The sequence below is a fragment of the Poromitra crassiceps genome (assembly GCF_964638095.1).
Source record: "Poromitra crassiceps genome assembly, chromosome: 17".
Lineage (NCBI taxonomy): Eukaryota > Metazoa > Chordata > Actinopteri > Beryciformes > Melamphaidae > Poromitra > Poromitra crassiceps.
Genome location: NC_139635.1, coordinates 25,119,486 through 25,134,485, shown reverse-complemented (window position 1 = coordinate 25,134,485; position 15,000 = coordinate 25,119,486). Strand labels below are relative to the sequence as shown.

General features: G+C 44.7%; 1 protein-coding gene across 1 annotated transcript in view; it reads left to right on the top strand.

Moving 5' to 3' along the window:
* Positions 1 to 8,045: 8,045 nt before the first annotated feature.
* Positions 8,046 to 15,000, top strand: part of LOC310791687 (ras-related protein Rab-36-like) — a gene marked incomplete at its 5' end in the record, with an annotated part of 17,986 nt that continues 11,031 nt past the window's right edge. The window contains one exon of the mRNA XM_083653342.1: positions 8,046 to 8,120. Coding sequence (XP_083509468.1) covers positions 8,046 to 8,120 — 75 coding nt within the window. The remainder of the gene's footprint in view (positions 8,121 to 15,000) is intronic.

Genomic DNA, 15,000 nt, shown 5'->3' with positions numbered 1-15,000 from the left:
ACTGACTGACTGACTGACTGACTGCCTGCCTGCCGGCCTGACTGACTGACTGACAGGACTAGTGGCAGAGCCATCTTTCATGTTTGCCCATTTAGTGCTCTAGAATTACTCAATCAATAAAGTTACTCTGATTCTGATTCTGACTGATTCTGATAATTACCTAATTCAAAAATCACACACACACACACACACACACACACACACACACACACACACACACACACACACACACACACACACACACACACACACACACACACACACACACACACACACACACACACACACACACACACACACACACACACACACACACACACACAGAGAGAGAGAGAGATTTTGCATTGACTCTAGGGAAGGTCAGTTGGATATCAAGATGACATGAATCTGCATTCATTAGGACGCAGCTTAGTTGGTAAATGTCTGGTAGCTGTTATTATTTTGCATTTCCTTGTTTCAGCGTTCAAACAGTGAAATAACTTTTTTTTTGTCTTCATTCATTTTTCCAGCCCGATCATCCTCAGGCGGAAAATCAGAAAGAAGCAAGAAAAGCTCCAACAGTGAGAATGAGGAGAAATGTCCTCGAGGTAAGAGCTAAATGTAATGCTAATGCTGACTTATTGTGACTAGTTGAGAAAAGTAGTTCTAAAATAACCTTTATCCAAACACTATTCAGTATATACACAATCATAACAGATAGCACTGTAATAAGTACAGTACATACAGAAATGTAGCCTATATTGTGGCATTCAATTGGGCTGGGGACACAATCCCAGAATGCACTGATTGCGCATTGCATTCTGGGATTGTTTTCCGCCATTTTGGTTGATTTTGTTTCTTGTTTACAACCGTAACTCGTTCATAATATTGGCTACAAGGACGCTACCAGCTGGCATTTTGCCCTGTGTTCAAGCTCCACCCCCCCCTCTGCACCGCCAGACAGACCCATTATTGATTGAAGCCTTTCACACAACTTATTGAAGCGAACGCAAAGAAAACACCAGCGCAGACTGGTGACAGAAGTGGGCGGGTCTCCAGACACTGTGTGACAGCAAAGATGGCAAAAGTGGGCGGGTCTCCAGACACTGTGTGACAGTAAAGATGGCAAAAGTGGGCGGGTCTCCAGACACTGTGTGACAGCAAAGATGGCAAAAGTGGGCGGGTCTCCAGACACTGTGTGACAGCAAAGATGGCAAAAGTGGGCGGGTCTCCAGACACTTGACGTCACGTTATGATATAATATGTTCAAATCAGTGATTGGTTAATTTGACCGCCACTCACTGTTTCAAGGAGCATCGGCCTCGCACCTCCGCTAGCCCTTCATTGATGGCTTCTCTGGCCCCGCCCCTCTACCTGCACCAACCAATCCGCATCAAAATGGTTTGGAGACTCCATTCCTCCTCTCTTTCTTTGGTCTCTCGCTTTTATCTTACGCGTTTACTTAAAAAATGTTTTGGACATCAATGGGAGCCAAATGTCTGGTTTCCTCTCTCCTCAGGTATGAGTAACATCCCTTTCAGCATTTTGCCAGTGTTGGTCCCTTCCTCTTCCAGCTGGGCTCCAGACTCCCCAGCACCTGGCTCCTCTCTGCCCAGCCAGAGTGCTCCGTCTCTGCGCGGCAGCGATCCCCTGAGTCCCTCTGGTCCTGGAGCTTCTGGTGGTAAACTCAATCGCCTGTCAAGTCAAAGTGACTCCATTTTTGGTTAAATGTAATATTAAACATTCAAATGTAATATTTGTTAGCTTGGGATTCTAAGGTTCTATGTGGTTTCTAGGCCCCAGACCCATCACCCTGCAGGATGTAGCCCAGGCCCTGGGGCTCTCTCTGGGGGGAGGAGGCTCTGAGAGAGCAGGCTCAGGTGGAACTGCTCCTTCATGGTCAAGTCAAGGTGACTCAGATGAAGATTAATTCAATTCTAGTTAGAATTTAATATGTTGTTATCTTTTAACTCTATGGTTCTATGTGACTTTTAGATTCTAGACCCATCACCCTCCAGGATGTAGCCCAGGCCCTGGGGTCTAGAGCCATCACCCTCCAGGATGTAGCCAGGGCCCTGCAGGGAGGAGGCTCTGAGAGAGCAGGCACAGTTGGAACTGCTCTTTCATGGTCAAGTCAAGGTGACTCAGATGAAGATTAATTCAATTCTTAGTTAGAATTTAATATTTTGTTATCTTTTAACTCTATGGTTCTATGTGACTTTTAGACTCTAGAGCAAACACCCTCCAGGATGTAGCCCAGGCCCTGGGGGTCTCTCTGGGGGAAGGAGGCTCTGAGGGACCAGACACAGGTGGGACACGTGTGTGTGTGTGTGTGTGTGTGTGTGTGTGTGTGTGTGTGTGTGTGTGTGTGTGTGTGTGTGTGTGTGTGTGTGTGTGTGTGTGTGTGTGCGCGTGCGTGCGTGCGTGCGTGCGCGTGTGTGTGTGTGTGTGTGTGAGAGAGAGAGAGATGTGGTCTGTTCTAAAAAAGAGATGAACCTGAGATATTTGTTCTAATGGAATTTCACCCATAGTGTTTAATAGTACAAAACCTTTCCAAGTTTTTGTACTATTAAACTACAGACTACCTTTCCAGACTACAGTCACTTACATATATTATATATTAACATATTACGTATATTAACATCTTCCAATGACAAACTCTGGTTTGTGTGTGTGTGTGTGTGTGTGTGTGTGTGTGTGTGTGTGTGTGTGTGTGTGTGTGTGTTTCTAGAACTGTTTGCTAATAGTGATCTGTGCAGTGATTCTCCCATCAGTGGACTGACAGCTCTCAGAAACGGCACCATATTGGTATTTAAAGGTCAGTGTGTGTGTGTGTGTGTGTGTGGTGTGTGTGTGTGTGTGTGTGCGTGTGTGTGTGTATACCGGTAATAAAGAGGATCAAATATACGGACATAACAATTTATACCACATATATATTCTAATTCTAATCTAAATCATATGAAAGTAGACAAAATAAATGTTTTATTGATCTGAATTATGTGTGTGTGTTTATAAAGGGTTTGTAAGGTCAATATAACTTATATATATAGGCTAATTTGTTTCTGATGTGTTCATGTACTGTGTGAGTGTATGACATTTCTATTTGTACATGCTGTATGTTATTGTGTGTGTGTGTGTGTGTGTGTGTGTGCGTGTGCGTGCGTGCGTGCGTGCGTGCGTGTGTGCGTGCGTGCGTGCGTATGTGTGTGTTCCAGGTGACATGTTCCGGTCAGTTGACCCGGTCAGTCGCTCAGTCGGTCCTCCACAAAGTATTACAGACACTCTGGGTGTCCCTTCTCCCATCGACACTGTCTTCACACGCTGCAACTGCCAGGGAGACACCTACATCATCAAGGTACAAATACTACTAACACTATTACAACTGCCAGGGAGACACCTACATCATCAAGGTACAATACTATTAACACTATTACAACTGCCAGGGAGACACCTACATTATCAAGGTACAAATACTACTAACACTATTACAACTGCCAGGGAGACACCTACATCATCAAGGTACAAATACTACTAACACTATTACAACTGCCAGGGAGACACCTACATCATCAAGGTACAATACTATTAACACTATTACAACTGCCAGGGAGACACCTACATCATCAAGGTACAAATACTACTAACACTATTACAACTGCCAGGGAGACACCTACATCATCAAGGTACAAATACTACTAACACTATTACAACTGCCAGGGAGACACCTACATCATCAAGGTACAAATACTGCTAACACTATTACAACTGCCAGGGAGACACCTACATCATCAAGGTACAAATACTACTAACACTATTACAACTGCCAGGGAGACACCTACATCATCAAGGTACAAATACTACTAACACTATTACAACTGCCAGGGAGACACCTACATCATCAAGGAACATTACTACCAACACTACTACAACTACTACAGGAGCTGCACTTACTACTACTACTACTTTTATGACTAATTATGAAAAATAACAAGGAAAATCCTACTTTGTGAAGATATGAATATTACAAATGTAACTACTCCTACTAATAGCAGTGAGAATAATGTATAGAGAGCCAAAGTGGAACGTCACTTCCTGCTTCAGCACTGTACCAGAGATTTTCATCTGCCATTAATTTTCCCATAGACATTTTGTAAAATGCTTATAAAAAGAGTTTTAATAGTTCAAACCAAATGGTACAGATATATTTAGAAACAGGAGACATCGGATAACATTTCACTTGGACCAAAACGTTAAAAAATGCGGGTTTGAAGAAAATATTTTTTTGATGTTGTTTCTTTTAAAGTTTTGGTCCGAGTGAAATGTTCTATCTCTCCCGATTATAGAGTTCACTGAACCGTTTGGTTTGAACGAGCAAAACTATTTTTATAAACATTTTACGAAATGTCTATGGGAAAATAAATGGCGGATGAAAATCTCTGGTACAGTGCTGAAGCAGGAAGTGACGTTCACTTTGCCTCTCTATTATTAAGGTTTAAAAAATCTAGAAAAGAGGTCTCTTCTAAATCAGAGCAGACCTCCATCATCACAGTATATACTGTAGTCATCCTGTTTATCTTGAGCTTCCTGAAAATACAACTTGGTCTGAAATTATATCTCAGAGCTGTTGTCATGTAATTCCACATGCTGCCAGAGAGGGCGCTATCACTAACCCTCCTCCATCCAACAGGGAAATCAGTACTGGCGTCTAGACAACAACATGGTGGTGGAGCCTGGCTTCCCTCAGCCTCTGGCCTCTGGATTCTCTGGTCTGACAGGAGACATCAGTGCTGCACTGCCACTACCAGCCACCAGGAGCAGACCTGAGATGGTTTACTTCTTTAAGAAGGGTGAGTAGCCTAAGTAGACCTGAGATGATTACTTCCCAGGGGGAGCAGCCTAGGTAGAACTGAGATGATGTACTTCTTTAAGAAGGGCACGTAGCTTAGGAATGTAGTAAGAATAAAGTTTTCTCTTGGGAGGTCAGAGGTGAGGGTCTGGAGCTGGTAGGGATTGGGCAGAGTGGGAGTTTGAACCTGAGTCCTCTGGTTGAAGGACAGTGATTCTGACTGTTTGGCCTCCCAGTATGAATATGTGCAACTGTATGTGATCCAGAGTGATGATGGAAAAGAGTGCAGTGAAAGACTGATGACCTAGCAGATAGGTGGACATCTGCTGTTGTCATCCCTGTCCGTCTGTCTGTCTGTCTGTTCCTCCTCCAGGAGACACCATGCAGAAGTTCTCCTTCCCTCCAGGGGGCGCTTCCACCTGCAGCAAGAAACCGAGGATGTCCCACAGCAGCCGTTCGGCCCGCCAGGCTGGTTAGTGAGCATATAAAACCAGCTGATGATGCCATTAGTTAATGGTAGTTATTTACTGTTGTTGTTTTTTCTTCTCCAGAAATTCATCTCAGTGGAGAGATCAACCTCAAAGTGTCTCTGAAGGGGTTTCCCTCCCCGGTCACCTCTGCTCTCTCCATGCCCAACCCTAAGAGGAGCGAGAAATACGACTACTACATCTTCTCTGGACGTAAGAACCTCACACAGTTGAATAGCAACACATTAGAATTCAGTAGAATATAGAAGCTATTTTCTCCTCCTGGTCCAGAACTTTGAAGACACCTCTCTTGCATGTTTTTTAACTGCCCTGTGTCTCTCCAGCTCTCTTCTTCAGCATCAAGGTCTCAGGTAGTGTGCCGGCTCTGGTCAAACCTCACCCATCTGCAGCCCTCTCAGCCCCGCCCAGCCAAGGCTCTGCTGCCATGGCAACCGACCCGGAACTGGCCCGGAACGCCAACCCTCCCCACCCAGCCAACTCCATCATGGGCTGGCTGCAGTGTCCCTAGACCCGCCTCCATACAGCTGGAATAGAGAGAGAGCAATCAGCTTCAGCACAAGATGGCTGCCAGAAATGTCAATGAGTGTTGTGGAAATTTGCATAATCAGAGAATTTGACAGTATTTCTAGATCAAAACACTATTACTTTTTGCTCCTGTAAAAAGGTGAACTATTAACAGTTACTTCATCGTGTACCAGTAAGCATTTTTTCATTTGCCTGATAAGACTCACTGCGTGGGTTGAAACGTTGCTGCTCTGTAGTCGCAAATAAATATTGGGAGCTGCTCCAGTGTGCGGGTATTCACTTTGATCAACTTTCATGGTTATTTGTATCTAGCCCCTGGCCTCAAAACAGGTTGGATGTACACAAAAAATACTTTTTTATTGTACCAGTAAGCGCACATAAAAATTAGAACCAACAATACCATAACACAATTTGGACCCACCCCCATCCTATTAGCCTATATAAAGAAGGAGAATCCAAACTTTGTGAAGCTCAACATTCTACATAAAGCACTGAGTCACTTTCCATGCATGTTCTGGTCCAACCTGTCCACTTCTGAACACAATCTCCTCCCTAAACATCCTGTATCAACTGGAAAGATGTCAAATTCATGACTTGATGTTCAGTGGCAGCCATCAGTGTGGAGGAGGTTCATCACTCTGAATGGAAATGCTCCTTCTATTCATTCTGACACAACGCTGCTTGTCATTATTCAACTTGATTAGTGGAACAATGTATCAATACTGTAGGTTATAACAGCACAATGACAGAGAGCAAAATGAACATACTACTAAAATCTATAACTATAATTGCTATCATTATGTGAAACACATTACAAAATAACTAAGAAAGTTTTGTGGATCTGAAACTGACTTGATTAAAAGTGTGTAAAACTGCTGTGTGGTGCCAAGCTATTGGACCTCAGTATGTATGTTGAACATTTTTCCTCCACATGTGTTGATATGAGGCCTCTAGTAAAAATAAAAAGACAATATGCAAGCTGTCTGACTGGTAGATTATTTTTGTGTTTGCTGAGACATTGTATTGCTTCACTGTACTGATATGACTGAGTGCAACCTGTTAGTATAAAGAACCTGTGTCTACACAGCAATCAGCATGGGTATAATATAAACTAAAGTTGTGTCCATTTTGTTTGGGACCCCCTGGGACCCTCACACTGTAGACTAGACCTACTACTCTGAAGGCTCCTCAGAGCCCACTTTGAACCACGTAACTAGATATCCCCTTATCACGTGACAGAAGCGCTTCTGTTGTCATGGTGATGACGCGCACCTCATCCAACAGAGCTGCTCGCTGTTGCAACCAGCAGCTGCAGCAAGTCAACTTTAGAAAGAGGAGGCGATAGAGAGGAGATACTCGACGTTCTTCCCCCCGTGGTGAGTAAGCTACGTTCACGCTGTTGAGTTACAGTGTGGAACAGGCTGTGTTTATGAAGAAGAAGCTGTCGGCACTGTTGTGACTCTGTGATATTAGTTTATTTAGCACAGCAGGTTCGTTCGACCATGGATGTATTCTGCCTGCCGCCATCAGTGTCAAGCTAGCCAAAATAAAATGATAGAATACATTTCCTGTTACAGTCGTCAAATTAAAACCCTTATTTGAGAACAGGTGACATTCCACTTTTATAGCGTTGGTAGCCCGTTAAAAAGGAATATTGTTATAGCTAATTTGAACCTTGTTGAACCTTTCTTTCAGTCATTGGTGGAAAACAAGATTTGGATTTACATCTGTGGTTGCACTGAGTGTTTTGATTAAAAACAAACTTTTTTTTTCTACCTACCGACTGTTCGAGGCGAGCCATTGAGACTCTCAACGCAAATTTAGGCTTTTATTTTGAAGACACATGTACCTCCCGTTTCACTCTGACTACTCTCCATACTCTGGCAGCGCTTTCACTAGCACTTAAGATAACACATATCGTAAACGTTATATCGATTTTTAACCATATTAACGTTAGATTATAACTAATTTTCCACATACACAATAATGATAGTCAATGGTTTCTTCACGCACCATGATGTGACGATTGAACACTAGCTCTGTCTCTAATCTCTATTTGATTTGTGACAGAGAGAGAATGTGTGACATACACAGTCAGCCAGCACACATGATTAAAGACTCAAGGGTGGCATTGCAATCAATTAGGATGTGCTAAGCTAACTGCTGCTATACATTCCCCCCACAGGCTGAAACTGCCCTAAATCGTCATGCAAGATATGAATGGGAGGATGATCTTCCCACCGACTGTCAGCAAGGACAGAGTCATCTGGGAATTCCCAAAGGTAGAATCCTGGCTGTCATTCTCAGATATCCAATCAATGGTAACAATACAGACCAGCAGAATTTAATCCAGCTCCAGGATCATTCCTAGTTCACTAAAAGTGGTAATCTTCACATAGTAGCAGAAACATTCTACACTGCATTTTTACTGCAGTTATCCTGGTTGGAATGGGTGGAGGGCGTGTAGAGAGTGTTAAACTGCAGTTATCCTGGTTGGAATGGGTGGAGGGTGTGTAGAGAGTGTTAAAGTGACAGTTATCCTGGTTGGAATGGGTGGAGGGTGTGTAGAGAGTGTTAAACTGTAGTTATCCTGGTTGGAATGGGTGGAGGGTGTGTAGAGAGTGTTAAACTGTAGTTATCCTGGTTGGAATGGGTGGAGGGTGTGTAGAGAGTGTTAAACTGTAGTTATCCTGGTTGGAATGAGTGGAGGGCGTGTAGAGAGTGTTAAACTGTAGTTATCCTGGTTGGAATGAGTGGAGGGCGTGTAGAGAGTGTTAAACTGTAGTTATCCTGGTTGGAATGAGTGGAGGGTGTGTAGAGAGTGTTAAACTGTAGTTATCCTGGTTGGAATGAGTGGAGGGTGTGTAGAGAGTGTTAAACTGTAGTTATCCTGGTTGGAATGAGTGGAGGGCGTGTAGAGAGTGTTAAACTGTAGTTATCCTGGTTGGAATGAGTGGAGGGCGTGTAGAGAGTGTTAAACTGTAGTTATCCTGGTTGGAATGGGTGGAGGGCGTGTAGAGAGTGTTAAACTGTAGTTATCCTGGTTGGAATGGGTGGAGGGCGTGTAGAGAGTGTTCAAGTGATTGGAAACTTGTGACATATACATCTATCACTCTCAGATGGCTAAATCAGTGTCATATCACAGCACTCAGCCAAATTATGGGCTGTTGTGTTATATAGCCTATATTTGTTTAAATCAAAGAGAGCCTGTGTCTGTCAACATTAGCTGGCCCACATCAGTTATTGTGAATGCAACTCTCCACACATTTAGTTAGTGCATTCAAAGTGAGGCCATGAAGTATCAAGACGGTATCAAGTCTGGATGGAAGTTTAAACTCCAAAACAAACTCCAAACAAATCCTGTTCCATGTGAAATCTTTTGGACAAACTTATTTTCAGGCAGTTGGCTCATGTGAGACATTGTGATTCTCCAAAACCCATCTGTTGTGTCTTCAGTTGACTGCCTCTCCATTCCTCTCCAGATATTAAATTCATGTAAATCATTTAGATGAGGGTCATAGGAAGTTCACCGCCTGTTTAGGGGCATTAGTTAGTAAAGTGGTCGTCCCAGGTTGTCAATGCCACCACTGGCTGTGTTTACATGGTGACCCGGCTAAGGCAGTAGTAGTAGTAGTAGTAGTAGTAGTAGTAGTAGTAGTAGTAGTAGTAGTAGTAGTAGTAGTAGTAAATAAGTAGTAGTAGTAGTAGTAGTAGTAGTAGTAGTAGTAGTAGTAGTAGTAGTAGTAGTAGTAGTAGTAGTAAATAAGTAGTAGTAGTAGTAGTAGTAGTAGTAGTAGTAAGTACTGCTTGCTTGGACATCAAAATGAACCCATCAAAGTCTGCACAAATGGCGGAAATAACAAGTGAAAGCCGTACATGACGCAGGAAGCCAATTAGGAGTAAACAATCCGGTTTCTCATAATCAGTGTGTTTACTCAGGTTATTCTAACCCAGTTATGTTTACATGCATCAACCCAAAACCATAAGAAGGGATTCTCCATGCATGCAAACATGGCCAGTCAAAATAATAATCAAGTTCTCATGCCACCACTCATGCTGTAGTTATTTAATTATGGATGTTGTTGATTGATTGATTGATTGATTGATTGATTTGATTTGATTTGATATTTTAATTTTAAAAGTACAGCAGCTCTGCCAAGACATGACCTTTCCTAAAAGGAAAAATCAGGATAAGGCGGCGTGCACACACAACACGTGTGAACGCTTTGGAAATCATGTCTAGAGCGCTTCCATTGTGCACCAAACACAGCGCACAGAGCGTTTTGTGTGTTTTGTTTTGTTTACCCCTGCAGTCGCGTGCAGTACAGTTCAGGACGTAACGATGACACGGTCAGCTGGTTTCATCTGTTTGATGTTGTTGATTGTTCACACTGTAAACATGAAAGCCAGATTATTGGCAATAGCGGAGGGTGAAGAAGAGGTAGGAGTCTGATGAGCGGCGCACCGCTAACACAGTAAAGTCCAGAGGCTTAGTTCCATTGTGCTCCCCAAAATCAGCGCCCAACGTGGGGCTCGAACCCACGACCCTGAGATTAAGAGTCTCATGCTCTACCGACTGAGCTAGCCGGGCTGCCATAAGTTCTTTACAGTGGACTATATGTGTCTGCCTGCAGCACCCCTCCTCCCCCACAGTCCATTCATAGTCAATGAGGGTAGTCAGTGTGTCAGGCTCCAACACTGGGTGCAGCAGGGGGCTGTGTGAAAAGCATGCATCAGTCATATAGTGAGAGAGTACAGGGTGATCCTACTTTAAGGGGATGCAACCTGACATCATGCACACACAATGATGACCACACGGTGGAGCTAAAGGATCACTGGCTGTTATCTCTGTAACGTAGTGTCAAGCTGGATTCACACAGGATCCAGAGAGATGCAGCAGCTGCTGTGTGTGGTGCAGCTGAGTACGTCTGGGTGGGAGTGTCTCACTTCACGTGTGGCTGGCCCATGTCAGGTCCCGGTGGATGTTGACGCCCAGGTACTTGAAGCTGTCCACCCTTTCCACCACTGTGCCATTGATGGTGATTGGGGGGTGTGCGCCCCCCCCCCCCCCCCCCCCCCCCCCTACTGTAGTCTACAATGATCTCCTTGGTCTTGGAGACGTTTAGACGAGAGAGGTGGTTGTCCTGGCACCATTGTTCCAGGGCCCCCACCTCCTCTCTGTAGGCCGTCTCGTCGCTCCTGGAGATCAGCCCCACGACTGCTGTGTCGTCTGCAAACTTCACGATGGTGTTCGAGGTTTGAGTCGCCACGCAGTCGTGGGTGTAGAGGTCGTACCAGAAGGGGCTGGAGACGCATCCTTGGGGCGCTCCTATGCTGATGGTCAGTGGGGAGGAGGTGAGGTTGCCCACTCTCACCACCTGGCGGCGGTCTGTCAGAAAGTCCAGGATCCAGTCACACATTGCTGTGTTTAGTCTGAGCTTGCTTACCAGCCTGGAGGGTACTATGGTGTTGAATGCTGAGCTGTAGTCCACGAACAGCATTCTCACATAGGTGTCCTTCCCCTCCAGGTGAGAGAGGGCGGTGTGGAGCACGTGTGCTACTGCATCCGCTGTGCTCCTGTTGGGGCGGTATGCAAATTGTAGCGGGTCGTGGTCCGGGGGGAGTGTGGGGCGGATCTGTGATATGACCAGCTTTTCGAAGCAGTTGCTGGCTATGGGCGTGAGGGCTATTGGGCGCCAGTCGTTTAGGCTGGTCACTTTCTGCTGTTTGGGAATGGGGATGATTGTTGCTGATTTGAAGCAGGAGGGAACTTGCCGGAGGGAGAGGGACTGGTTGAAAATGCCTGTGAATACGCCTGCCAGCTGGTGGGCGCAGGCCTTAAGGACCCGCCCGGGGATGCCGTCCGGGCCGGCCGCCTTGCGTGGATTGATACGCAAGAACGACCGGCGCACCTCATCCTCAGTGATGATGAGAGGGCGGTCCGGATCTGTGGGGGGTGGGGGTTGTGGGTGGGAGGGGGGGTTGGTGGTTCGGTGGGAGTGGGGGGTGAGGGGGGGGGGGGGGGGGGTGGAGAAGAGGAGGGGGGAGGTGGGGGGAGAGGTGGTGGGTTGGGGGGTGGGCGCTCTGGCAGAGGGGTCAAACCTAGCGTAGTTTATCTCTCTTTTTAGTTTAGTTTGTGTTTGATATCTGCTATTTAACCGTTTCATCCTGATCGCTTTCAGTTGTGTGGAGCTGTGTTGTTGAAACATGAACTGCTGAGTGCTGATTCATATAAAAAGGCAGGCTTTCATTAACAAAATAACCAGAGGACTTTTATTGTGAAGAACAGATACTCAGCCACGACTTTTGAGAGAGAGAGAGAGAGAGAGAGAGAGAGAGAGAGAGAGAGAGAGAGAGAGAGAGAGAGAGAGAATAAGAAGAGACCAGAGTGAAACAGACAGAGCGGAGTTGTGTGTGTGTGTGTGTGTGTGTGTGTGTGTGTGTGTGCGCGTGTGTGTGTGTGTGTGTGTGTGGGTGTCTAGGTCAGTGATCCTCACTATTTTTTCGATGAGAGCCGCACTGGCAGGACAAAGTCAATAGGAGAGCCACTTTTTATCGCAAAACACCAAAAGCCACCCCAACCAAGCACATCTGACTACTATTTTTTTTCCGTTTTATTGTTTTCCACAAATATATATGTATATTTTTTATTTTTCTGAATTCTATGTTTTACTGTTTATGCTATTTTTAACACATTCACTGCCAGCCGTTTTTTTTTTTACTGTAGGTAGGTTCTGCCAGAGGGTTTTTTTGAGGATTCTGGCTCATCTTTCAAGACCCGAGGATTCTTTTCTGCTCAGATTTTGTGAACACACAATATCTCAAAAGAACTAATAGAATGTGTGCTTTCTCTGTCTAAAAGAGTTAGTTTGTAGAGTTAGTAGTTATGTAAGCATTAGCAGTTGAATACAGCATGGTTTCAGCGTCTGAAAAATTATTCAGAGATAAACGGCTTTTTGTGAAATTCGATAGAACAGTCACTTTAACCATTCATTTTTGGCATCAGTAAGACGTCAGACATCTAAACAATAGTTTTGAACAGTAATTTCCTCCATAACAGCAGGAAACCCCCCTCTGCTTCCAACTCCTCCCTCCGTGGGCGTTCTTCTTGGCTGCAGCGGCCGTGTCACAAGCTCGTTGCTGCTGCTGCTGCTGCTGCTGCTGTGCCTGTCTGCACGGCCGCTCTTTGAGGAAGTCTGGATGGACTCGCTCGCTTCTTGGAGTTTTGGTTGAGAGCTTTGATGAAGCTTTTGCGATTCTGGTCATATTTATGCTGCGTGTTTCAAAGTGTGTTCCACCCCGTAATCTATTATGCAAATTTGCAATCCCGCACTGCCAGCAATCAGCGCGAAAACGAAAGCGTTTTCGCCAATCCATTTTCATGAGAATGGCTTCGAGGAAGCCATTCTCATGAAAATGCTTGCCTTCCTCTAGTCAGGAGAGCACTGTCGCCACTTAGTGGGTCGGTGGAATGGGTTGTAAACGTTCGGTGGTTCCAATAATTATATAAGAGATGTAAAAGGGTTAGATGCACATCCCACGGTCAAAAAAAAAAAATCTTTTTTTGACGGAGTAATACGTCATTGGCAGTGAACCGTTGGATTTTTTTTGACGGAGTAATACGTCGTTGGCAGTGAACGTGTTAATAATCAGAAAGTGTCTACTCTAATAATGTGATAAATGAATAAATAAATAAACAATAAGATATAACAGTAAATTTGTAATGGTGCAACACAACATTGCACTTTTTTTAAATCAAATGCTTCAATACAGAGTCAAAACAAATAGGCTACATAAAAAAGCAATCCGGCCACAAAGTGCTGCAGTGTGAAGCAGACGTCTCTGGATTAGAAAAGTAGGCTAAGGAGAGAAAAACATCAGCCATCAGCCATACCGTTTTGTATGGTTTATGGTGACTTTCCACCCCCATTTGGTGCATCAGAGGGCCAGCAACCTGGCAACCCTGCAGGTTTTTTTTTACATCGCAGTGAGGGACGGTCTGAGCAGGTTTTGACAGTGAATTATGTATATCAGCTGTGAGCCGCCAACTAAAGCTTCTGGAGCCGCAAAATTCTCGCGAGGAACTAGGGTGTAGGTGATTGGCAGCTGCAGCATGACATTATTTCACTATGGATGTTGTTGATTGATTGATTGATTGATTGATTGATTGATTGATTGATTGCTTTGATTTGATATTTTCATTTTAAAAGTACAGCAGCTCTGCCAAGGCATGACCTTTACTAAAAGGAAACATCAGGATAAGGTGGCGTGCACACACAACACGTGTGAACGCTTTGGAAATCATGTCTAGAGCACTTCCATTGTGCACCAAACACAGCGCACAGAGCGTTTTGTGTGTTTTGTTTTGTTTACCCCTGCAGTCGCGTGCAGTACAGTTCAGGACATAACGATCACACGGTCAGCTGGTTTCATCTGTTTGATGTTGTTGTTGATTGTTTACACTGTAAACATGAAAGCCAGATTATTGGCAATTCTGGCAGCAGCGGAGGTTGAAGATCCCCCTGGGAGGAGAAGAGGTAGGAGGAGTGACTGATGAGCAGCGTGCTTTTTCTCCAAATGTTCAACTTTTTTCAGCTTGAGCGCCCAGAGCACTCCGCCAAAAACACTAGACGCTGAGAGCGTTTAAACCCGAGGTACGTTCCTTGAAAGAGGAGCGCGAACCATAAGCCGTTTTCACACATGCGCTTTTTACCGTTAAAGCAGCTACGAGCAACTTTTTCGATTGTTATTAAACAGTATGAATTTAATATCAATGCATCACATCTTACCTCTAATAGTCGACGAGACCAAAGCCGTGTGTATCTGAGATTGCTCCCTTAGGTGATTATTAAGTCTATAGTCTGTCTAAACTCGCGCCAACAGGGGGCTCTCTAGAGCGACCGGACCGGGTAACCCGGAAGTGAAACGCGGAAGTGAAACCAGGAAGTGAAACGCAGCTGCCTTTTTACGCCGTTTGCGCTGCCTAGCAACATAACATAAACAATGTGAAGCCACGCATACTCGCGGGAACATCTCTCGTTATATTCTAACAGGTTTTTTGGAAGTTATTTTGTGGTTATGGCCGAAGTGGCTGCTGCAAACCGTTTCATTTCAATTCCTGATCTGCCCTGGCTACAGACACACTAACACTGGCCGATTCAC